General features: G+C 34.4%; 1 protein-coding gene across 1 annotated transcript in view; it reads left to right on the forward strand.

Annotated features, from left to right (window-relative positions):
* Window positions 1-27,214, forward strand: part of CSMD3 (CUB and Sushi multiple domains 3) — a 795,885-nt gene that overhangs the window by 564,118 nt on the left and 204,553 nt on the right. Inside the window, exons 27-30 of the mRNA XM_069081309.1 lie at window positions 1,496-1,699; window positions 18,020-18,144; window positions 22,682-22,778; window positions 23,482-23,586. Coding sequence (XP_068937410.1) covers window positions 1,496-1,699; window positions 18,020-18,144; window positions 22,682-22,778; window positions 23,482-23,586 — 531 coding nt within the window. The remainder of the gene's footprint in view (window positions 1-1,495; window positions 1,700-18,019; window positions 18,145-22,681; window positions 22,779-23,481; window positions 23,587-27,214) is intronic.

Consider the following 27,214-nt stretch of genomic DNA (forward strand, 5'->3'; position numbering starts at 1 on the left):
CTCTCTCTCTCTCTCTCTCTCTCTCTCTCTCACTCCCTTTCTCTCTCACTCTTCCTCATTGCTCAGTCATTGATGTGCTTACAATTTCACCTATCAATTTGACTAATTCTTGACCTGGCACTATACAAATGTTCTGAATTTCCATCTCTTCTATCTGTGAATATAACCACCTCAATATTTATATCCCAGGACTTTCTACTGCAACTGGTTCTGGTCCACTTATAAATGCAAAGAATTTTATGACTCTATGATACATATTCTATTATTCTTTCAGAATCTGATTTTTAAGCTTTTCACATTATTATTATAGCTTTCTGGGCAATTGTCAGTACTTTGTAAATTTTTCCTTCTTTTTTTCCCCTATGATCATTTCCATTCTCCCAAATTTTCAGGAACTTTTATTTTAGATAGTTTTCTTGGGATCACAAATGAAAGTCTTATCTGTCTTATCTTAGTTAACTTATCTTTAGTTCTCCTTGTAGAATCTTTTTTTTTAACTCCATAATTTGATGTTGTTCTTTTTTTTTAATCCCCTTACCCTCTTTTGGTTTGGCTTGAATTTTGTCCTATTGAGTAGATAATAATTTGTTCTGTAAATGTTTTGAAGGTATTAGTGATAGAAAAGGAACTACAAAATTTCAGTTATGTTTGATCAAGTGGTATATGAGGGCAGGCTTACTTGGAAAGTTTGTCATATCTCATTTAGCTCTTGCTGATCTCTTTCATTACTATCTATATAAATGTATGTGTATGTGTGTTTAAAAAAACATCCTGTTATCATTGGAATTTATTTTAAGCATTATAAAATATTCTAATTGAAGTACACATAAATAAATTCTGAAAAAGACCTCAAGTTTGATATCCTATTTAGTCAAATTTTTCTATTGTTGTTAATCTGTCTGACATGTTCTGTTTAGCCTGAGTCTATTTTCTCTTTTGAAGTTGGAAAAAAAAAAAGAAAATAGTACACCTGTTTGAAGTAGCTTATTCTGTGGTCTTGCTACTGAATTGCTAAAATACTTTATTGGATTTCTATAATAGTGTTTTGAAGTATCAGATACTGAAATAATGAGATGTCAACTCTCGCTATACAACTCATGTTTTTATAAACTGAGTATTCCTTTATAACTAAGTAAAATTCATCTTTCAGCCTTTATCCCATAAATCTGGATGTCTACTTAAGATTGTATTTTTATTCTGAACTAGAATATTAGCATAATATAGTTCATTTTAAAAAGCCACTTTATTTGGTTAAAATATTCTAAGTATGAATTTTATTTTATTGAAAGTACTGATAAAATATTAACATGATCTCATTTGAATATTATAGTAATCTTTGAAATATGAAAAACTTTTTAGGAATTATCTAAATAATTTTTTAAATTTAGAAGTAAATGAATAATCTTTTTAAGTATCTGTACATAGTAGCGTTTGAAAATCTGTATTTCTCTATCAAATGTAAAATTAAAATCAACAATTGTTTGTATGCATGCAGCTGTTCCGAGAACAAGTGCAACACAATGCAGTTCTGTTCCTGAACCAAGATTTGGAAGAAGGATTGGCAATGAATTTGCAGTTGGTTCATTGGTTCTTTTTGAATGTAATCCAGGATACATTCTCTATGGATCCATAGCAATTAGATGTGACACAGTGCCCAATTCTTTGGCACAATGGAATGATTCCTTACCTACATGTGTTGGTGAGTATATAAAGATATATGTTTTCTGAAAACATATGTATATTTTAAAGGGATGGATCAACTGAAATTTTTTTCTTTGATTCCAAAATTCAATACTTCATTCAAAATTTATTTTCCTCTTTGGTTGTTATACTTAAACTTGTAATATGAAATGGAAAATTGAGGCAATTATCTTGATAATTAAAGTAAAGAAAAAAGTGTATAGTTTGAATTATCAGAATAATTGCCTGTTTTCTCTGCTTCATTGAATATTCGTTTACATGTATGAGTTTTTACACACACCTGCAAAATTATGTGTCAGTGGATTTTTGATATAGGGTGAAGGGATAAATAATGCGCTTCAAAATAGTTGCCACAGATTTTGAACATAATGACCTTCAATCCAGTGTGGCGTATCTTTAATCCAGGAGGACTGAAATAAGTATTTGTTAACTGTGTATAATGCCTTATATTCAGGTATAGTGGTGCTTTCATAACAACATTTTTTGCTAGTCTTGTTTATTGCAAATTTTTAAATTTCTGGATAAATTTCATAGATGTGAGTGAAAAAAAAAGCTCCATAATTTACATACAAAGACCCTAGGGGATAGTCTCTGTTAATTTGGTTATAGACTTTTGTGAAAAGTTTCTAAAGCTCACATTTCTGAAAGGTTTTTATTTAGCCTATCATAAGCAGTAGGCAGTAAAAACTTAAATAATTGGAAAGGTTGGAAAAAGGATATTATAATTGAGTTTTAAAATTACTTTTGGAGTTAAAACATGTTTTAACCATTGATTTTGAATTTTCCCAAACGAATTAATATGCTTTCTTGTACCAGTAAATATTCTGTTCTGAACATAATTGTTTCTGTTATTGACCTTAGAGTATAACCAGAGATATTTTTTTAATTGTTGCTCCAAGTTCATTATCTTCTCTTTTGCTGTGTTACTTAAAAGCACAGAAAATATATTGAGATTAATTGAGTGTTTAGTTCTAATTAATTGAGATCTTAGTGGTCATATAGTTCAACAAAATACAAGAGAAAGTAAAGGGAAAATTAATTTTAAAATGACCTATTTTCTCTATCTGTTCACATGAATATTGGATGGCCTTTTAAAATAATTTATCTTGCCACACATGTGAATAAATCTCCTGGGATAATAAAATTTTAACTCTCATTTATCATATTTTATTAAGTTGGCATGATTTCAAGTACCACTAATCACTGAGTCACAAAGCTTTTATAAGTGCCTACTATGTTCCATGCACTGTGCTAAGCACTAGTGATACAAAGAAAGGTGGAAACAGTCTTTGATCTCAAGGAGATCATGATCTAATTAAAGCATGTTAAACCAAATTTCTATTTTTGGAGGCTGTACACTCTCACTCTAGAGAAATAGTGATTAGGTAGAGTGGGAATTTATGGAGTTAGTTGGGTAGAGGAAATGCGAAGGAATGGATTCAAGACATTATGAAAGGTTTATGTAGAGAGATTGGACTTGGGGATAAGAAAGCCACCTCTTCATCAGACTGGAATAAAGGAGTAGAGAATGAATGATAACTTTAAGGGAGTTTTGAAGTGAAGAAAAAAGAAGAGAAATTTCATGGGTATGTATTAGATCTTATCAGTAAACTATGAAGAGTCCTCTACTGAAAGTCTTGGGGGAAGGAGTTTATGAGAAACTAGCAGAAAAGAGAAATTTTGGAACAACCAAAATGGAAAATAAGGTAGAAAATCAATTAGGGGGGAAAAAAAGATTCCCTCACCTATAATGAGATTCCAGTCAGGATTAGGTAGCATAAAGGAATAAAAAAGGTAAAGGAAGGGAAGGCTAGAAGGGGAGAAGAAGAGAGAGGAGGGAGATGAAGGGGAGGAAAGGAAATAATTGTTTGTATAGGACCTACTATGTGCCAGGTACTATGCTAGGTGTTTTTTACTTGAGCCTTACAACACTATGAGGTAGGTGCTATTATTATCTCAATCGAATATTAGAGGAAAGTGAGGCAAACAGATTAAGTGACGTGCTCAGGGACACACTGCTAGTAAGGTCAGCTCTGAACCCAGATCTTCCTAACTCCAGGTCTAGTTCTTTATCCACTGTACCACCAGCTTCTTCATAGATAACAAAATTTTGCAGATCCATTTGGCAAGATTGAGTGACTTCTTGTTTTATCCAGTGGTAGAAGTTGAGAAGACAGATCATGAAAGTAATGCCATATTGTCCTTTGGGCAGGTATAAAAGGTAAAAATGAGAAACCAAGAGAATTGAGAGTGGAGGATAGATAGTAAAATATCACACTGGTTAACAATAAGATTAGAAGTGGGAAAGAGGAAAAAATGAAGCCTGAGTAGGAATGAAATTGTAGTTCATTGAGATGACAAAGAACAGGTTGAAGAGGAGTGATTAATGGAATGACAGGAAGTTATGACTGGCTAAAGAGATTTCAGAATTCCTGATCATGGAAGAGGAATGGTGTTGGTAATGGCAAGGTCAAGACTGTGAAGATCCTTACAGTTTTTTGAGAAGGACATGAAGGTTGAGGACATTGAGGAACTGGAAGAGTAGGATGTTAAAGTCCCATTAATATATTTGTTGAAGGACTGAAGTTATTAGCATCTAGAGGAAGAATGTGAGCCAACTACTGCTCTACTTGAAAAAGGAAAGATAATGACCTGAAAGTTCATAGATAATTGTCACCAGGATGATATATTTGGATAGAGCAAACCTCAAAAGAGGAGGCCACAGAGTGATAATTTAGTGGCAGAGGAAAAGACTAAGTGGAGGAGAGGAACAACCTAGAAATGTCATTTGGGGGATTTGAAGTATTCCAACACCCTGTCCAGTGTTTTGGGAGGAATGGGAGAATACATACTTAGGATGACCAGGAATTTATAAGCTGGAGAGACTATTTTACCGCTATACATATTTTTATATTTCCTAATTTAGATCTTAGATTGAAATATTAATCCTAACCAATCATAAATTTAAGTAAACTAACCACAAATTATTGCTAAGACTAAAAATATTTTCTTATTGCTCATTGTAATGAAAATTCTGATTTTGCCTGTCAGATTACAAAAATTTTAGTCTGTTTAGTAAGGAAAAATTGGCCTTTGGTTCATTGGCTCTCCAGCCCTGATGGATGCCAGTTGCTTGGGGCTTTGAAGTCTGGATGTTATTTATTGGGATATTTCTTTATGTAAAAATAAGAATCTATTAATAGAATAGGTGGAGGAAGCTTGAAAAATGTTAACCTTGGAATTAGTTAAATGAACATAGCTACAAGTTAAACTCATCACAACATTAATTGTCCTTTTAAGAATTCTTTGAATCTACATGTGGTGTTTATTTTCACATTATGACTTCAGAGTAGCACTCAAGAGGTTGACGTTTTCCTTTGAGGCATTTTCTCCCTACAATCAGGGTATACTGTTAGTACCTGGAAACAGGTAGCTTTATCCCATGCACGTGCTTTGAGCTCTAAGACACAGGCTTTGACTGGTGTATCACTGATTGTTACATCTCAGGGTTCAGTACTAAGACCCTCTGCTCAGGATGTGAAGGTAGAATAGGGAGGTTATCTTTGACAATCAGGTAACTGTTGACTGATTCTAGAATACAGCATTACCATTATTCAGTTGCCCCCCACATTGATGTGGCTTTATCTAGTCACCAAAACTGAGACTTTGATGGATTTGAAATCTTAACATTGTGGGTACTCCCTTCACTAAAGCAGATTGTAATCCTTTTTGTCCTAAAACATTCTTTTGCATGTCTTCACCTGAATCTTCTGTAGAAAAGCTTTCCCCTTGGGGTAGCTAGGTGGTGCAGTGAATAGATCACCAGCCCTGGAGTCAGGAGGACCTGAGTTCAAATCCGGCCTCAGGTACTTAACACCAAAAAAAACCCCCCACAAAAACAGAACCCTAGCTGTGTGACCTTGGGCAAGTCACTTAACCCCAATTGCCCTCCAAAAAGCCAAAAAATAAAAAAAGATTATCTTCAAATTTGGGGCGGCCAGGTAGCATAGCAAGTAAAAGCACCAGCTCCAGTGTTGGGATGACCTGAGGATCAAATCCGGGCTCAGATACTTAGCACCACACGCAGAAATAACTGGCCATATGTAGCAGCAAACACCCCAAGCATCCTCAGGGTAGCTGCCAACACAGGTTCTTGGATCTGCTTTGCTTAAGGAAAGCAACTCAAAATGGGTTAACAAGCTTACTTTAATCAGTCAAATATGTATCATTTACCTAGTTCAGGGGAAAAAGGTCAGTACCCTGAACTTGAGAATATACAGACAGAATTATCAAGACAGAAACAGATCAAGTAGACAGATTTCCAAACTGTCCATTACATCCATACCAAATCAACATCTGGGTTTTTCAAAGTGGGGGGTGGGGCTCTCAACAACAGCTTCCCAGAGTCTCATCTGATCAAATCACAGAACACTTCGCAAAGTGAGCCCCCAAAACAAAGCCTCAAATCAGGGTTTATATAGCCTTCTCCTGGCTCAGAGAACGTAACAACCTTCTGGACCCACTGGCCAATCAAAAACTATCTACTGAAAAACAAGCCTCCCACCCCAGGCTTCAGGTGCACTTTAGCCTTGGGGCAGGGAAGCTCTTAAAAATTTACATTCCCATTACACCATGTAACCTTGAGCAAGTTACTTAACCCCCATTGCTTTAAAAAAAAGAAAAGAGAAGAAAAGCTTTCCCCTATTCTGGAGGCCTTCTAACATCCATAACTACTGTAATACCCTAGCTGGCCATCTGCTACTCCTTACCATCACCATATCAGGAGATCATCATACCTCCTTTTTCAGTCATATATTTTTCTTACTATATTTTATGTAAATCATTATGTTTTTTAGTTTTTACTGGTAATATATTATAACATTGTTCAGTCATTTTCAGTCATGCCCAACTCTTTGTGACTCCATTTGGGATTTTCTTTGCAAAGATATTGGAATGGTTTGTCATTTCCTTCTCCAGCTCATTTTACAGATGAGAAAAATGAAGCAAACAGGGTTGACTGAGTTGCCTAGGGTTACACTGTTAATAAGTGTCTGATTCTGGGTTTGAACTCAGGAAAATGAATCTTCTTCACTCCAGGCCCAACACAGCATCTGTTGCACTACCTGGCTGCCCTATATCACATCCTGTATATGTCTATTACTCTCTTTGCTATTGCTCTTTAGGCCACATATAATGTCAGTTCTTTGTACGTTAGTTTCTTCCTAATATAGAACTTCCTTGAGAAGTCATAGCAGGAAGAGCATAAAGCAAATAAGAAAATGCAAAAGGTAAATGAACCTTAGAACTAAGTTTGGAAGAACATTCGTAGTAGTAGTAGTAGTAGTAGGTGGTGGTGGTAGGGGTGAACAGTCTGTTTTCTTATCCTCTCCACTTTCTCCCCTATTCTGAATTGTTAATCTTGTCACCTAAAATCAATATCTCTCACAATATTCTCTCCACTGTTTCCTTTTTTCTCTCAAAGAAGGTCCACTGTAATTCAAGGCATCACCACCTCTCACCTAGATTAGAAATAACTTTACATCTACTTTGTGAGGTTTAGGTTTGCTTGTTGGTATATGCATTGTTAACTGCCTATCCCCCTTCTACCTCCCACACTGATAATATGAGCTACATGAAGACAATAACTGTCGTTATATTCTTAGTCCCTAATATATTGTCTTTCATGTAGGAGGTGCTTAATAAATGTTTCTTGGGTTTAATAGAATTAGCCCTGGACTATTAATAAGGAATATTGAGAGGAAAGAGGTTTGGGGCCAGGAGGGAAGTAGGGTTGGAGACAGGGTAGCTTCTTAGGAACCTCAAGATGAGGAAAAAAGGAACAGAAATTTGAGGTAGGGTATAACAATTCTTATGGCCAGGAGGTCTTCAGAAGAGGCTGTAGCAAGGTGGCCATTCATATGTCAAGGTTGTATCTAAAGCAAGCATAGGTAAGCTGAGAATCCCAAAGCCTGTTTTTCCCCTTTATCAGTATAGACAAAAATAATGTTTCACATGTAGTCCAAATTTGTATCTCATATAAAGTAAAGATGTTACAACTTCTGAAGAGTTAGAAAATTTGCTATACTTGTGACTGCCATAGAGGTCTCAGATTGAGAAAGCTGGTGACAACTCATGGAGGTTGAGAGACTACACCTCTTATTACATTTATAGAAAGTTAACAGGTGAAGAAATTCCCCTCTAATAGTATGGTTTGGGACCTTCTCTGAAATATAGACTCTTAAGAGAGCTGCATAGAACACTGAGTTGTTAAATGGCATACCGAGGGTCAAAAAAATTCTGGGTTTTAGAGGCAAGACTTGAACTCAGGTCTTACTGGCTCTGAATACAGCTCTCTATGCACTACATCAGTTGCCTTTCCTTAAGTATTACCATAATCTCAGTTTTATACAGAGATAAACCACTTGCAAAAGGTCATCTAGATAGTCAGCTTGAGGGCTGAATTCTAATCTCAGGCTCCGTGATTCCAAAATGAGCACCTTTCCACTAAGCCCCTTAACCTCTTTATTAAATTTTGCCATTCAAAAGCTAAAAGATCTTTGTTCTAAGAAGTAGGTTACAGTGTACTTTTATTCCTGTGCCAATAAAAGTCGTGAAACATAGATGAATTGTAAATTACATTGGATCAAATCAGTTTAATAATTGAAATATTAGACATAGATATGGCTATACTAAATTGACTCAGCTCCATAGTGAATGTTTAAATACTCTTTTGCAGAGAACAGGTATCAATCATTCTTCCTGCTCCTGCTTTTGCTAGTAATTATTTAGGTACTTTACATGACACTGACCTTTAGTTTGTTCATGTAGGTAATGACTGATTCGATCAGTTACATAAGTATAAAATAGAGTGGCTCTATTCATTCCAGTTACATTTCCCTCCCATTTTAAATGACTGCTTCATATTTGTGATAAAATAGGCTAAGAGGTTGTAAAGCAGTGACCATCATTGTGGGAAAAAAAACATTTCATCAATCTTATATTAAAAGCCGTTTTCAGGGCAAAATCTCTCTCTGTGTCTCATTTTCTCATTTTCAGAGTATTCAGTAACCACATTCATGTTAAATACTAAAATACTTGGATTTAAATTTTTGAATTACTCCTAAAAGATTAAGCTTACATCTTCCCATATATCATACATGCAATTAAAATTGAAATTAGCTATGTATTGATGCATGCCATCATCAAAAAAATATTAAACTGAGTATAGTCTACCAAGATACATGGATTTGGTGTCTGCTGGCAGGGCTCTCTGCTGATAGGATAAGGATTTTGATTCCATTGACACACATTCTAGTGCTATATTCAAAATATCTCTGCACAGATTGTAAGAGACTATAATAATTAATTTTCACTTGTTGCATTTATTTGCTTTATTTGTTTAAATTATTATGCATGTAGATAGTTATAGAAGCACAATATTTTTATAAAAATGATAATAATAATAATTTAAGTTTTAGTATATTAACTCTTTTATGTGTTTTATTAGCTCTAATACAATTGACCTATGTGCTATTACTTATATGTGACATTTTATTTCCATTCTCCATGACTTTGTAGTTTTCTTTATGCCTGGAATGCTCTCCATTCTCACCTCCGCCTCTTGGAAACCTCTTTCCTTTAAAGCCTAGATTATGTCCTATATCCTTAAAAAAAGCTTTATAATTCTCTCAGTTGTTAGTTGCCACTCAGAATTCACTTTGTATCTATTTTGTACACAAAGTATATTTACTTTACATATGAACATGTAGATTACAAAGTCTTTGAACAGGGGCACTGTTTTACCTTATGTTTATGTCCAGATCATCTCTTGATACAGCCTTGGATTGTTTACCTTTTAGTGGCTGTTAATATTAACTTATATTGAGCTTGTAATGCACTAAAGCCCCAAGACATTGTTTCAGGCCCACTGCTAGAACAATGCCATACATTATTACTAGAATAAAACATAGTTTTGCCTATGTGGACCTTTGTTGGCATGGTGATATCCCTGATTTTTATTATGCTATCCAAATTTCCCATAACATTACTTCTGTTGAGAAAGTGTCTTTTAATTTCATGGATGAAGTCACTGTCTAAACTGATCTTTGAGCCCAAGGATATACTATCTGACATTGCTCCCATTTCTTGTCTCTCTATTTGCCAGGAAGTGATGGGACCAGTTGCCATAATCTTAGGTTTCAGTTTTTGTGTTTTTTTAATGTTAAGTTTAAAGCCAGCTTTTATACTCTCCTCTTTCACACTAAACAAGAGACTTCTTAATTTTTCTTCACTTTCTGCCTCCTAGATTTTCAGAAATGAGAATATCTTCCCTATGTACATTGCTATTAGCCCTTCCTCATCCCATTTATGAAACTCCATCCTTATCGATTTATTTGCAGAACAACATTGTAGTCATAAGTCTCATCCCATCAGGTCTTACTAATGCCTATGAGTTCAAGACTCCTTGCAGACAGATTTTTATTTCACCTTGCTCAGCACCCATATTTATGTCAAAATATCTGAGTTCGTGGATTTATTGCTTATTCCTTTCTTGACTTTTTTTTCATGGATATTTTTGGGTTTCCATTGAATCTCAAAATCATAGAATTTCACAATGAGAAGGTACTTTGTTGGCCATCTAATATAATCATTATCTTTAAAAAAAATTCTAACTACACAATAATCAATTACTTGCCCTCTAGTTTTTGCTTAAAGACTTCCAATGAATGGCATACATTAACTACCAAGGTATCCCCTTGCGCTTTTTGGATATTTCTGGTACTAAAATTTTATGAAGGTTTTCCTTATATGAAACCTAGATTTGCTTTTTGAAATTTATGACCAATAACCTTAGTCTGATCCTCTGGTCTCAACCAGGATATGTCTAAAAGTAGAGTAAAATTTCCACCCACTATTTGGACTGTAATTCTTTGTACATAATCTAGTTTATTTATTCATTTAGGAAACATTTATTAAGTGACTGCTATATGCTAGACACTGTGCTAAGCACTAGGGAAATATGAAGAAACAAAAGATAGTCCCTGCCCTCAAGAGCTTACAACCTAATTCTCAAACAGATATATACAAAGCAAGGTACATAGAGGATAAATAGAAAATAAAAGAGGAAAATAACTGGAATTAAGAGGGCTTTGGTAAGATATCCTTTGGTAGGTGGGAATTTATTTGGGGTATAAAGAAAGTTATGGAGCTCAGTAGTTGAAGCTAAGAAGAGAGAGCATTCCAGTCATAGGAAAAACCAGAGAAAATGCTCAAAGTGAAGAGATGGAGTGTCTTGTTAGAGGAGGCCAGGGTCACTAGATGGAAGTGTATATGTTGGGGAATAAGGTATAAGAATACTTGAAAGGTAAGAGGGAACTTGGTTATGAAGGGCTTCAAATGCCAATCAGAATGTTTTATAATTGCTCTTGGAAGCAACAGGAAACAACTGGAGTTTATTGAAGAAGGAAGTGATATGATCAGACTTGTGTTTTAGGAAAATCATTTTAGTGGCTAAATGGAGAATGGATAAGAATGGGGAGAGATTTTAGGCAGGCAGCCCCACCCAGGAATCTATTGAAGTAATCAAGGTGTGATGTGATGAGGGCCTTCACCTAGAGTGGTGGCAGTGTCAAAGGAGAGAAAGTATATTCGAAAGATCTTGCAGAGGTGAATCAATAAACCCTGGCAACAGCTTGGATAGAGGTGAGGGGTGAGAGATAGTGAAGAATCCAGAATGAGGACTAGATTGTGAGCCTGAGAGATGGGGAGGATGGAAGGTGATGGGGAAGGGTTTAGGGAAAAAGATGAGTTCTGTTTGGGACATACTGATTTTAAGATACGTACTGGATGTCCAGTTTGAGATGTCTAAAGGCAGTTGGAGATGTGAGATTGGAGTTTAGCAGAGAAATGGAGACTAAATCCTGAGAGACACTTCTGGTTAGACTGTGTGATCTGAAGGAGGATCCAACAGAAAAGACAGAAAAGGGGGAGTTAGATAGGAGGAAAACCAGGAAAGAATGGTGTCCCGAATGAGAGAAAAGAGTATCAAGGAGGAGAGAGTGATCAATAGTGATAAAGGCTACAGAGAGGTTAAGGAGAATGAGAATTAAGAAAAGGCCATTGGATTTGGCAGCTGAGAGTAACTTTGGAAAGAATGGTTTCAATGAAAATAATGTTGGAAGCCATTATACTTCCTAAAATTTTACAAATGAATTGAACACAATATTCCAGTCAGAACACAGGACTACTCCTCTTGGTCAGAACAATATGCTTTCATTATTTTATTTTTAAAAATGTGAATTATCTGCAGAAATGTAATTGCTAATTACTCTTTACTTTCTCTCAACATAACTGAAATCGAGATCATCTGTTATTTGTTGCCTGAAATAGTTTATTCCTATTTAATATTTGGATACTCCCAACATGTGTTATACTTCCAACCAGAAACCACAATGATATACTCCCTCTGATGTTTCGGGGTTCAGTTTGCCCTTGTGCCTACTAGCAGCTTTAACAACAGAAGTCCTCAAGCTGTTTGGGATCTTAGAGGCTTGGAAGGGTCAGTACTTCTGTATTTCTGGCCCTGATGATATCTGCTGAAAAGCCCCTACTTTACTACCTGTTCCCTCTAGGCATTAAATCTTTACTTCAGTTTTCAGCTAACTACCTGGGCTAATATCATCCTGGCCTACCTTCTATTTATAGGCAGGCCTAGGGAAGGCTTCTTTATTTATGGTGTGTCTCCCTGCCAGTCCCTGTACTTTGACCTTGTCTTCTTTGTTCTGAGCAAAAAGGAGGAAGAAAAACGTCTAAGATCTCATTCCACTTGAGTCCTGGCCCATCCTCACCTAAGAAATAGCAAACATTTCCATCATCAGTTCAGAGTTGTGCCAATTTAATCTCTAATTTCTATGTGATATTGACATTTTACAAGCTTCTTAAAACAAACAGATAAACAAAACAGCAAAAAACCTCCACATCACTATTTATAGCATAAGCTCAGCCTGGGTTTTCTTATTGATCAAAATAGCTTTTTTGTATCTTTAATGGAGATAATGTTTTCAACAATTTTAAGTTTAATATAAAATGTATTCAAGTGCAGTAATGCCATTTTATCCTCAAATTTTTTGTGCTAGAATTATTGAAATCTATTTTTCAGAATCTAATAAAATACATTACACATAGTAGGAAATGAAAAAAAAATATTTGTTTAATTGGGTAGAATAGAATAGAAAATTTGAGGGAATTGAGGTCACTTTTTCACTTCTACCTTTTTGGAGACATGAGATGAAGTGGCACAGAAAGATATCCTTTAACTTTGTTTTTCATCTTTTGGTTTGATATTTTTTGAGAACCTAGGATTTTTATTTTAATAACAAAAAAAGTAATTTTTCTCCCCCATTTTCCCTCAGTTGAAAACAAAAGAAAACAAAAATCCTAAACAAAGTATAGTCAAACAAAAAAAATTCTCCTTTGCCAGTGTTTAAAAAAAAGTCTCTTGTTTCAACCTGAGTTCATCACCTCTCTTTTAACAGGTAGATAACATGTTTCATCATAGAATTTCAGGCAGGTAGGCGTACAGTGGATAGAGTACTGAACCTGGAATCATGAAGATGTGAGTTTAAATCTGATTTCAGAAATTTACTACTATGTGACCCTGGGAACTCATAATTTCTGTCTACCTCACTTTTCTCAGCTGTAAAAAGGAAATAATAATAACATTTATTTTGCAGGGTTGTGAACACCACACTGCCTGGTACACCATAGGCACTAAATTGCTTTTCCCCTTCTCTTTTCCCTTCAAAACTATTTGTGGTCATTGCTTTCATTAGAGTTCTTAATTATTTCAAATTTACTTTTCTTTATAATATTTTTTTTCTCAAAATTATTTTCCTGGTCCTGCTCATTTAATTCTGCATCAGATAATGCAAATCTTCCTAGATTTCTTGAGAACCATCGTTGTCATTATTTCTTATGGCAAAATAGTATTCCAGTACAGTCATTTATTATAATTTGTTCAGTCACTCAATTAGTTTCAAGTTTTTGCTACCACAAAAAGATCTGTTATCTAAACAGCTGAGGAAATATTAATTGTTCATAGGTAGGCTGATCCAATATAATAAAAATGATAATTCTACCTAAATTAACTTTTTGTTCAGTACCAATCTAATAAAATTACCAAAGAATTATTTTATGCAGCTTGAAAAATAATTGTAAATTCATTTGGGAGAAAAAATATCAAGAATATCAAGGGAATCAATAAAAAATTAGAAGGAAAACAACTTAGAAATACTAAATTTCAAATTATATTACAGACCAATAATCATCAAAGCAATCTGGTGCTGACTAAGAAACAGAGTGGTGGATCAAGAGAATAGATTAAGTACACAATACAAGGTAGTAAATGACCCCTTCTAATCTAAACTTTAATAAACCCCCAAATTTAAGTCTTTGGGGCAACAATTAATAAAGATTGCAGGGAAAACTAGAAAGCACCTTGAAAGAAACTAGGTATAGACCAAAATCTCACAAAATATCCAAGATAAGGGCAAAGTGGATAATGATTTAGACATGATTCTATATGCATATTAAGGGTACAGGAAAATTTTTATTTGTCAGTTCTTTGGATAAGGGAAGAATTTATGACCAAACAAGGTATAACATCACAGGAAGAAAACTAGATAATTTTCACCGTATGGAATTAAAAGTTTTTTGCACAAATAAAATCAATGCAGCTGAGATCATAAGAAATGCTGGAAACTGGAAGAAAAAAATATAGAAAGTTTCTCAGATTATGGTCTCATTTCTCAAACATATAAGAAATTGAGTTAAATTTATAAAAGCAATAGCTATGATATAGATGTGATAAGAATATGAACAGGCAGCCTTCGGAAGAAAAAAAATCAAAGCTATCTGTAATCATGAAAAACTATTCTAATTCTCTATTGATTAGGGAAATGCAAATTAAAACAACTCTAAGGTACCACCTCACACCTGTAAGATTGGCTATGACAGAAAAAGAAAATGACAAATGCTGGCAAGGATGTGGAAAAATTGGGATATTAATATACTGTTGGAGGAGTAAATTGGTCCAAACATCATGGAGAACAATTTGGAACTATACCCAGAAACTATAAAACTATGTATACCCTTTGAATGAGTATTATCACTACTAGGTTAGTATCCCAAAGAAAAAGGAAAAGGACATATATATACACACATAAATATAAATATATATATATATGTGTGTGTGTGTGTGTGTGTGTGTGTGTGTATGTATATACACAAGTATACATCATTTTCTTTTGGCAAAGAATTAGAAATTGAGGGAATGCCTAGCAATTGGAAAATTGCTAAATAAGTTGTTGTATATGATTTTAATGAAATACTATTGTGCTATAAGAATTGATTAGTAGGATCATTTCAGAAAAACCTGGGAAGACTTATATGAACTGATACAAAGTGAAGAGAACAGAACTAGGAGAATACTGTATACAGTAGCAGCAAAATGGTAATGATGATCAATTGTGAAAGACTTAGATACTCTCATCCAGTGATCCAAGACAATTTCAAAGGAATTAGGATGAAAAGTGCTATCCATTTTCAGGGAGAGAATTAATAAAGTCTTAATACATATAAAAGCATATTTTAACTTCCTTCAATTTTCTTTTGTTTTGTACCATTGCTAATATGGAAATATGTTTTGCATGATTTCACATACGTAATTGATATCACATTGTTTGCCTTCTCAATGACTAGGGCAGGGGTAGGAGGTAGGGAGAGTATTTAAAACTCAATTTTAAAACTAAATATTAAAAATAAATAATTTTTAAAGCTGCTATAAATAATTTGTACATATGCATTCTATTCTTCTTTGAGCTTTGTGCTATAGTATAGTCTAGTATAGTAATGGTATTTCTGACTTAAATAATATGCACATTTAATTGACTTTTAGAGTCTTATTTACAAACTGACTTCCAAAATGGCTAGATCATTTTATAGCTCCACCCACAAACAGTGTATTAATGTGCTTGTGTTCTCCCAGATCCTCCAATGTTTGTTATTTACTGTTTTTGTCAATTTTTTCAATCTGTTAGGCATGAGGTGGATTCTCAGAATTGTTAAATTTCCATTTCTCTAATTAATAATAATAATAAATATTTATGTATTGCTTGCTATGTGCCAGGCACTGTACTAATTGATTTATAATTATTATATCATTTGATCCTCACAACAACCCTAGGAGATAGATTCTGTTATCACTCCCATTTTTACAGATGAGGAACTTGCCTGGGCTCACTGACCTAGTGAGGCCAGATTTTAACTATTATCTTCTTGGCTGAATAACTCTACCCACTGAGCCTGCTCATTACCTTAACTACCTAGTGATTGAGAACTTGGTTTGCTTGTTTTTATGGCTATTGATAGCATAAAGTTCTTCTTAGAAAATTGCATGGTCATATCAAAAGGTTGTCCTTTGAATCTATCATAAGAATCAATTATTTCATGTATAATTAATGAATTAAACATTTTCCAGGCTTCTTACCCATTGTTCCCCTCTATATACTCTATGCTCTCTAACCATAATGGACTTCTTGCTGTTTCTCACTTGCAAAACTCCACCTTCCATAAGTATGTGTCTCCTATGCTTTGAATCCACTGCCTCCTTGAATACAACTCCTGCATGTGTGTTATTTTTTTTAACATTCAACTTAGTCACCACCTTCTAAAGGAAGTTTTTCATAATCATCCTAGCTGCCAGTATCTTCCGTCCCAATATTGGTCCAGTAGAAAGAGTACTATACATGTATTCAGGAATACCTGAGATCAAATCCAGCCTCAGACCCTTACTAGCTTTGAGAGCCAAGGAAAGTCACATAATCTCTTTTGGTCTCAGTTGTAGACAATGATAGCACCACACTTACTACCTTTGAGAGCCAAGGAAAGTCACATAATCTCTTTTGGTCTCAGTTGTAGATAATGATAGCACCCAGTTGTGATAAAAATATAATATTTACCAAGCACTTGGAAAACCTTAAAGCTCATATTGTTTATATGTCTGTCATCTTCCCCATTGATGTTAGCTCTGAAGGAAGACATTGTTTACTTCTTTCTTTCCTTCCTTCTTTCCTTCCTTCTTTCCTTCCTTCCTTCCTTCCTTCCTTCCTTCCTTCCTTCCTTCCTTCCTTCCTTCCTTCCTTCCTTCCTTCCTTCCTTCCTACCTTCCTCCCTCCCTCCATCCTTCTCTCTCTTTTTTCTCTCTCTCCCTCCCCCCTCTTTAAATGCCTCAACATTTAGCACAGTACCTGTCATATAAAGTGGTATCTCAATATTTACTTGGGGTTTGCTTGCTTGATTTATGTCCTATATCCATAGGTCCAAATAACCAGACCATTGATTTGTTGCATGAAAAGACATCTGAGTATTTGAACCCCAAAATTGTTTCTATCTGTGTGAGTTGATTACCCCAGTGACTATCTCTGGGCAATATTTTTTTTAATTTCTAAAAGAGGTGGTTGGATTAGATGGACTCCAAAATACGTACCAGGTCTAAATTTCATGACTTCTCTTTGCCCACCACCCACAAAATACAGTGAAACATCTGGCAAGTGTAATGGTTACTTTCTGTATGACACTAAGCTATAAATATTTCAAGGGGATTGTGGGCCAGGGTATGCATGATGGCAAATTAATAAGAGCATAACTGACATTTCTCCTGACATTTCTTCACCTAAATTATAAAAGGATAATATTTAGTATTTCAAGTTGATTTCCTTTTTTCCATTATATTAACTTGTTGGGAAAAAATACGCTTTGCTACTTTCTGGGCCTTTCTTTTCCTTCAGAAAATACAATTTCTTACATTTCCTGTTTGTGTTAAGAGTGTATTTAGCCTCACAAAAGAGAAAAAATCTGTTGTCATTTGTTTTCTTTAATTAATAATCTTTGGCTGACTTGTATTTATTTTATTCTATCATATGCAAACAATAACAATAATCATAAAATGTTATATTATTGTAGTTATTTGTATGCATGGCCTTATTTCCCTCAAATTATATCATATACTAAATTTAAAAAATATAGGACAGCATGACTATATAATTTATAATTTTGAATAATTTCAAACTAGCAGCAATAGTATTAAATTCAGATGCCAATTTTGACTTTTTTAATTCTGGAAACATCATTAAGAATATCTTCTTTTTCTTTCCTTTCCTCTCATTTTTTCTTTCTCTTCCTTCCTATATCCCTCCCTTTCTCCCCCATCCCTCCATGTCTGTATATCTGTCTCTTTCTTTTTGGCTGTATTTGCTTTCAGTGCCGTGTGGTGGAATTTTAACTAAGCGCAAAGGGACCATTTTGTCTCCTGGTTACCCAGAGCCTTATGACAACAATCTGAATTGTGTGTGGAAGATCACAGTACCAGAGGGAGCTGGAATTCAAGTAAGAATATGTGTGTTTTATTTTTGTTTTTGTATATGTATGAAGCTGATATTTTCAGAGATGACAGCATGAACAGATAGATTATTCATAAAAGTTTTAGCAAGCCATTAACACCTGTCATACCAAGATTTATTAGAAAGTTATTTTTAACCTGAGGGACTAGAAGTCTTGCTGTCCATTTTCCTAAAGTAAAATTGAATGGAAATTCAGATACACAAGTGGATCATTTCAAAACAAATAGTGACTGCATTTTTATCACTGATTCAACATTGACTGCATGAATTATATTTTGACTCAAAATATAACTTTGTCTTTCATAAAAATAACATTTTCCCATTTAAGTCATACAATTTTATTTAGAAATTTGAGCTATGATTTATTAGGGGAAGAAAGAATCAAGAAACCAATAAACACTGCTAGAAAGTATAAAATTAAAAACATAATTGTTAAATAAAAATAAAGTTTTCTAAGTTATTCTTATCTCTAGTTTTCATTAGAATTAAGTTCATTACTTTGGAAAAGTTGACAGTAAATTGCAAGGAAAAAGAATGAAAAAATTAAAGTTTTTTAAAATATTCATATCAAATTTAGCAAAAGGGAAAATTTTCTGGATCTTTAGTTTAGTTATAGATAGCAATAATTATCATGTGTTGAAGGACTACAGGTCATTCTTTGTTCTTCCTCAAGGAATACAATACCTGGCTAACAATTTTCTTCTTAGTGACAGCTAGGTAGTGCAATGGATGGATTGAAAGACCTGGAGTTAGGAAGACTCCTCTTCCTGAGTTCAAATCCGGCCTCAGACACCTGGTAGATATATGACTCTGGAAAAGTCACTTACCCTGTTTGCCTCAGTTTCCTTATCTGTAAAATTAACTGAAGAAGGAAATGGCAAATCACTCTAATATCTTTACCAAGAAAATCCCAAATGCAGTCACGAATAGTCAGAAACAACTGAGAAATGACTGAACAACAAGTTTAGGGTCTTAAACATATGCATTGATGTCTCCTCAAACACCCTGACTTTCTAGTTTATTGACCTCCTCAAATGCTATGACCCACATCTTCACTCCATCTCAGCCACCCACAGTTTTGGCCATTTTTTAGGTTTCACCATCATGCATGTAGGTATTGTGATTCTTTCACTTCCTTATGCTTTTCTTCTTGACTATATTTTTGCTATGTGCCTCAGTTTTTGTATTTGTAAAGTTAGAGAGTTATGGCTTAGATGAATGCTAAGATACCTTTCAACTCTACTTCCTATGTTCCTTTGTGTTTCTCAGACTCAAAATTACTTCTGCTCATTTAAATTTCCACATTGGACTCTATCAGACTATCAGTGCTTTTTAAATTTTTACAAAGTCATATGTGTGTATAAATGCACAGATATACATATGCACAGCAGATATAATCTCAAAGGATGGAATAAATTTTATTGTATCACTTGGTAAATGTCTATTGTGAAAATATTTTTAGATGAAAGGCAGATCAATAATGATCCATCATCCTTTGAAAAGTATTAGAACTGGAGGGAAAATACAGGATAAAATTTAAAAAGAGTTGTAAAATGAAGAAGAAAGCAACTGAGGCATATTTTTTTAAAAATTACCAGATGAAATAGACACTCCTCAATGTAAAAATACTCTACTTGGAATATTTAGTTAGCCTCTTATTTGTAAGATAAGGCAGCCAGGTGATTCAGTGGATAAAACACTGGACCTGACATCATGAAGACATAATTTCAAATCCACCCTCAAACATTTCTAAGCAGTGTGACTCTAGTGGGAAGTCACCTAACCTTGTTCTTCCTCAGTTTCTTCATCCTTGAAATGGGTATAATAATAGCACCTATTTCACAAGATTTTTATGAGGTTAAAATGAGGTAATATTTGTAAAGTGCTTTGCAAATCTTGAAGTCCTCTGTAAATGTTAGCTGTTTTTGTTATCATGGGGCTGAAGACTAGTAAAATATAAAGAACACTGACTTTGTAGTGAGAGGGACTGAGTTTGAATTACTTAAATTCAGTCCAATGCAGTAGTAATGACTTTGCATAGCCCTCCCTCACTTAGATCCAATTTACTCACAAGTCATGACATCACCTTCCTGATGTCATAATCTTCTTTGAGAACAAAGGACAAACAACAAATGATAAACAACAAACAAAGGGTCTACAGAAATTATTACCCCAATTTTAAGAATAAAGTAACTGAGACTTAGAGGAGAGGCTTGATTGTGGTCACACGATTGGTAAATGGCACTGGGAGGAAACAAACTCTTTCTCTTGCATATCATTATATATATATATATATATATACATATATACATATATATAAACACTTGGATAGATGTGTGATCTCACCAATATGGGTACTCCCGCCATTTGGAAATTTAGGGAATGTACATCAATTTGGAAATGACTGAACAAGTCATGGTATATGATTGTAATGGAATACTATTATGCTATAAGAAATTACAAGCAGGATGATTTCAGAAAAAAACTGAAAAGACTTATATGAATTGATGCAAAATGAAGTGAGCAGAACCAGGAGAATATTGTACACAGTAGCAGGAATATTGTATGATGATGAGCTGTGAATGACTTAGCTATTCTCAGCAATACAATGATACCAGACAATTCTAAAGGACTCATGATGAAAAAATGCTATCCACCTCCAGAGAAGGGAACTGATGGAGGCTGAATGCAAACTGAAGTATACTGTTTTTCATTTTCTTTTTTTGGTGGAGGGAGGGCAGGGCAATTGTTATTAAGTGACATGCCCAAGGTCACATGGCTAGCAAGTGTTAAGTGTCTGAGGCTGTATTTGAACTCAGGTCCTCCTGACTCCAAGGCTGGTGCTCTATTCACTGTGCCACTTAGCCACCCCTATTTTTCATTTTCTTTATTTTTTCTATGGGATTTTTTGGTCTTTGTTTTCTTTCACAACATGACTAATATATAAATATATTTTGCATAACTGCACATGTATAATAACCTATGAAAAATTGCTTGCCATCTCATGGAGGGAGGGGAAGGAGAAAAAAAGAAAATCTGGAACTCAAAAATTTTTTTTAAATCTTAAAAATTGTTTTTATATGCAATTGGGAAAAAATAAAAAAAATAACCAACTGACTGCTGAGAATCTCTACTTAGATATCCCATAGATATTTAAAATTCATCACCTCCAAAATAAGTCATTATCTTACTCCTTTCTTCCTTGTTTCAATCTTTCCTTTAAGGACCTCATCCTTTTTGGTTTACAATATCAGAATCATTTTTGACTCTTCATTCTCACTCACACCACATGTCAGATCAATTGCCAAGTCTTTTTGATTCTCTCCACATATCTGGCATCTGTCCCTTTTCTCTACTCACAAGTTGTTACCCCATTTTAGACCCTTATCACCTGTCTCCTGGAATGTTGTACCTGTCTCCCAATTGGCCTCTTGCCCCCAGTCCCTCCGTTCTTAAATGTATTGTCCTCACAGTGACCAAATTGATATTTTTAAAACACAATTCTGACCATGTAACTCTCCCACACTAAGAGATTCAGTATTTTATTCTAGAATAAAATACAAACTTTTCTAAACAGAAGAGATCTTTGAAGCCCATCACAATATATCTCTAGCCTATCATTTCAGACTTATTTCATATTACTTCCTCTTATTCACTCTGGATTCCAGTCAAATTGGACTACTTGCTATTCCCCATACACAGCAGTGTTTTGCATATATACAACTATTTATTGAATGAATAACTGCTATTGAAAGAGACCAGATGGGTATCATTTTTTCTTATTACCTGGAACCCAAGAGATGCCAGCAAGTAATGAAGAAGAGAAGGAGTGCAAATTAATAGGAAAGAGTGTGATGAGGAGGAAGGAGCAAATTGTTTTAGAAGATGATGGTTATATTGGAAACACAGATTTAGCTCTTCCTCCTCCCTGGAAAATGGCCACTGGGACTCCTGCCAGTTCAGTTAGAAAGGGCATCTGTTGCCATGTGGCATTCACCACTGGCAAACAAGCACCTGCATTTGCGTGGGTGAATCAATAATTGTGAAGTACTTTGGAACTGAAAAATGCTGAGTGAATGCAAGTATCATATTTATTCAATGAACAATGATAGTGTTTACATTGACAGAAGACTTGCGGACAAATACAAATATAAAAAATCTGAATTCAAGGCTACAAGACCTGTATTAATTGGTAGAAAAAGGGATGATAACATGGACAATTGTTAAGGTCCTGTGTCACACCATATTGTGACCTGCAATTTGGGTTGAAAATAACACACTGCTATTTTTTGAAATCTAATGGGTAAGAAGTGAAATGATTATACACCCAGCACAGGCAACATGCATACAAAGACTCTTCTTAATGTTAGCATCTTTCTACATGGTGATTTTCTGATTCATTTGAAAATATGTGTATATATGTATATACACATATATAATATTTATGTACAGGCATACTAAATGTTGACAGATATGATTAAGTGGAGATAAATGCTGATGTATAACTCCCTGTCATTTCTTAGGTGCAAGTTGTTAGTTTTGCTACAGAACACAACTGGGATTCTCTGGATTTTTATGATGGTGGTGACAACAATGCTCCAAGACTTGGAAGTTATTCAGGTAAATTAGAGTGATAGAACATATAAGCAACTCATGTAAATCTGAATATTTAGGACTGATCTCCCCTCCTTCACTCTTCATCTACCTATCCCTCTCCTCCCTATTACTCTTTCTTTCATTTCTGCCTTGCTAATGAAGACCATAAGTGAAATTTTATTTTGATCTCACGTCAGATCTTGTCACACATAAAATAATAAACACATGATAACTTGAATTTAATTTTATAATAACTTATTTTAATAATGTAGTCAGAGAATTTTTACAGTGCTTATTATAGTTCTTTCCTTTAAACTAAGTGATCTTCCAAACGTTTTTATTGTACATTAAAGTTGATTTTCATCCAAAAGTTATTCAAAGTAGTGTGAAATGTGGAAGACATCTTCAAAATCCACAGGTGATTTTGAAGTCTCATTTATTAATTTTAGCTTTACCCTTCTCTCCCATGTTGCCTCTCTCTCTGCTTTTACTTATTCTCTAGGTAAATCCTGAAATGATCTAAGGGATTAGCTCCATCCTCTAGTAGAGATGCTGAAACACAGCAAAATGACAGGGCCAGAAGAAAAAAAAAAGGAAGAAGATTTACATAATCTAAAAATCTTAATGCTCGCCTTCTGAATAATTGAAATTTGCCACAACTGCATTTTGTTATGGAGTAGGTAGATGTAGCCATTGTATGATAATCTCATCTGCCATTTAATTTCAGGAACTACGATCCCACACCTTCTGAACAGTACATCTAACAATTTGTACCTAAACTTTCAGTCAGATATCAGTGTATCAGCTGCTGGATTTCATCTTGAATACACAGGTAAAATAATGTTCTTATATTTTAAAGTCTTATTCTAGAGCAAGAGTTGATTGTTTTAAATATTTAGATGCAAAATAATTAAAAATAGTATCATCCTTTTTTCAGTTTATAAACAAGAAGTAACCATGACACACATAAGACTGTGAAATATCATATAATGGGTTTATTAGTGCAAAAGTAATATATTTAATGTAAAATATATTTTAAAATATCTAATACACAGTAGATTATAGGTAGAGAGGAACATAGTATGGTAAAAATCTGATGAAGAAAATATAATTTATCATTGGGACAATCAGTAAAAGTGTCCTTGAGGAAGTAGCTTTTGAGTAGAGATTTGATAAATTGATAGGATCTCAGAAGGCAAAGATCAGGGAAAGACTTTCCTGGTTTGGGAAGTAGATGTCAGTAAAGGAACAAAGGTGGAAAAGTGTTAGAACTACAGAAAGGTCAGTGCGATGTGTGGAAAAAGTTCTGTGCCAAGTATCTGGATTTAAATCTTTATTTTTGCACTTACTGACTGTGTGACTATGAGTCACTTAACTCCTCTGAGCCTCAGTTTTCTTATCTCTAAAATGGGTATAATCTTATCTTACAGGGTTTTTGTAAAAGTTTCATGAAGACAGGCATATAAAGGATATTTCCAAACATTAAAGTATTATTTAAATGTCAGATATTATTATGACAGGTTGACCTGAAATCTGATTTGTCTTGATTTTGGCATACTTCTGGTGGGAAAAAGCGAGTTAAGTCTAGAAGTGTAAGGAAGCCTAAGATTTTTTTAGACTTTCTGTAATGATAAGAAAAGACACATCTGATTTGAATAACAACTATAACATGAAATATTTAAAATTCCATTATGAAATCAATAAATACCTACATCAACATATGTGTAATATGTTCAAGATATAATAGGATTTCCCCCTGAAGTATGTGTATATAAACACATACAAATTTATACTTATGTATGCATACATGTACACATATACATAAATGTGAATACATATATGTCACTGACAATAAGGAAGTTATGACTTTTCAGAGCTATTGGAATGAGTAAGAAGAGTTAGGAAGGAATGGAGGAGAGTAGTCTCTTTTTCTTTCTTCCCAATTTCAGAGATTGGTGAACACCTTCAGGAATCATTAAACAGGAACTTCATTCTATATTGCTGGTGCCATTGCTTAATGCTTCCTTCCAAGTTCCTATATATAAAATACCCATGGGTAATTTTCAAGTTGTCATTCATAATGCCACAACCAGAAAAGAATGACTGAGCTGAAAGAAAGGGCCCCTGGATCTTATGTATTATGTAGGCCTCCATTTATAGATGAGGAATCTGAGGCTCAAAATCTGAAGAAGTGACTGAGAAACTTCTGATTCTCAATCCCAAAATTTAACCCTACAATAAATTGGAAAAAAAAACATTTTAAAATCACTTGTTAATCTTGTTAATATACCAAAAATACTCTTTCTAATATAGCAATGTAATTTTTAAGTGTGAAAGTGATGATTCATTCTAAATGAAACAGAATGATTAAGGACAAGTTATAATCCCAGTAAACCTACCATACTCTGCAGTTTAAATTCAAAAGTATCCAAAATTTCTAACCATCAAATAAGAAAAATGAAGGTACATTCTAATCATGGAATGAATGATAGCTATGAGCAATATGGAGTTTATAGATTTACAGGAAGACAAAAGTTAGAACTGCTCAGGGGGGCAGCTAGGTGGCACAGTGCATAGAGCACAGGCCCTGGATTCAGGAGAACCTGAGTTCAAATCTTACCTCAGACACTTAACACTTACTAACCATATGACCTTGGGCAAGTCACTTAACCCCAATTACCCTGCCATCCCCCCTCCAAAAAAAGGAAAAAAAACAACTGCACAGGTAGAGAATGCAGGGGCCAGGTTATAATTTCCACAAATGAAGGGAGTAATTTAATATCACAGATCTAAGCATGCATAAGTAAGTATAATATGAAAAAAGTCTTCCTGTAAAAAGAATATATTCAGGAATTTTCTTTGATAGAACATAGAAATTGTAGTAATAGTTATTTCAGTTCCAAATTTCACAGAAGCACAGTATTGGAGAATTGGAAGGCACCTTGATGGCCCTCTAGTCCAACCATACGCAAAAAAACATCTCCACCAAACAAGTGGTCATCTAGTCTCTGCTTGAAGATTTCCAAAAAAAGGGCAAATCTGCCATCTCCTGAAGCAGCCAATTTCAGTTCTAATTCTTAGGATTATCCCCTCACTAAAATGAAGCCTAGATTTCCTATGTGGATCTGAAATTCTCAGGTAGCAATATTACTGAAGAAAAACATACACTGTTGGTTTTGTTGTTAAGTCATTTCAGCTGTGTACCACTCTTAATGACCCCATTTGGGGTTTTATTGGCAAAGATGCTGGAGTGCTTTGCTATTTTCTTCTCCAACTCATTTTACACATGAGAAAACTGAAGGCAAACAGGGTTAAATGACTTGCTCAGGGTCACACAATTAGTATCTGAGGTATTATTTGAATTCAGTTCTTCTTGACTCCAGTCCTGACATTCTCTCTTCTATACCAGCTGTCCGAATAAAAAATACTTTTTTGAATTTGAATATAGAAGGAAGCCTTGATAATGCTGATCTTGTAAAAAAACTGGATTTTACTAGAAATGTGTTACCCCATAGAATGTCATTTTTGACCCCTCAAAACAAAATGTGGAAACCATCCATATAAATAGATGCCCTCAGGCAAACCTATTCTACATTCTATGTATAGTTTAATTTAATGAATTTAAACCCATCCAAAGCTGGGCTTTGGACTTCATCATGCCCCCTCTCTGAGACTTTCCCTTTCCCTACTCCCTGTTTTATTTTCAGTTACCTTTTAAGTGTTGTCTTCCGCTATTAGATTGTAAGCTCTTTTAGGACAGGGCCTATATTTCTTCTTTCATATTTAGTCTTTTGTATCCTTACCACTTAGCAGAGTCTATTCAATGGTAGACTGAATGACTCCTCAGTGCAAGCTTTCCACATCACTAGCTCAGATCCTCCCTCATATGTAACCTAGGACCAACACCCCCATTTCCCATCTTGATTCTTAAGTAAAGAGTCTATTTCCTTCTTTGGATTTCTAAGTTATTTTCTGGCTTGAACTTTAAGTCTCTGCCTTCTTTAATCTCCTTCTGGAAATCAAAGAAACAAAAGCCTAGGACTGGAAGGAACAAAAGAGGAAATCTAGTCTATTCCTTTTATTTTCCAAATTAGGAAACTGAAGCTCAGAGATATTAAAGGACTTTGTTTTTCAAGGTTGCATAAAAGGCAGAATTTGAACTTAGGTCCTCTGAATCTAAATGTAATTGTGTGTGTGTATATATATACACACATGTATATATGCATATCTCCATATGTACATATACATGTCCACATATATGTATATATTCACATATGTCCACACACATATCTACAGATATATCCACATCCACATACATATTTAGGTAACTATTTCAATATAATTGTTTTCCTTTACTGTATGTATCCTATGTAATCCTATGCATTTTCGAATTGCTAATTAATTTGTGTAATTATTAAGTGGGGCAAGCATGTTCAGTTCTTGGGGAACTCTCTGAGAAA

Source organism: Petaurus breviceps, unplaced genomic scaffold, assembly GCF_028583685.1.
Source record: "Petaurus breviceps papuanus isolate PSGF00001 unplaced genomic scaffold, PetGlider_PUasm1.0 98, whole genome shotgun sequence".
Classification (NCBI taxonomy): domain Eukaryota; kingdom Metazoa; phylum Chordata; class Mammalia; order Diprotodontia; family Petauridae; genus Petaurus; species Petaurus breviceps.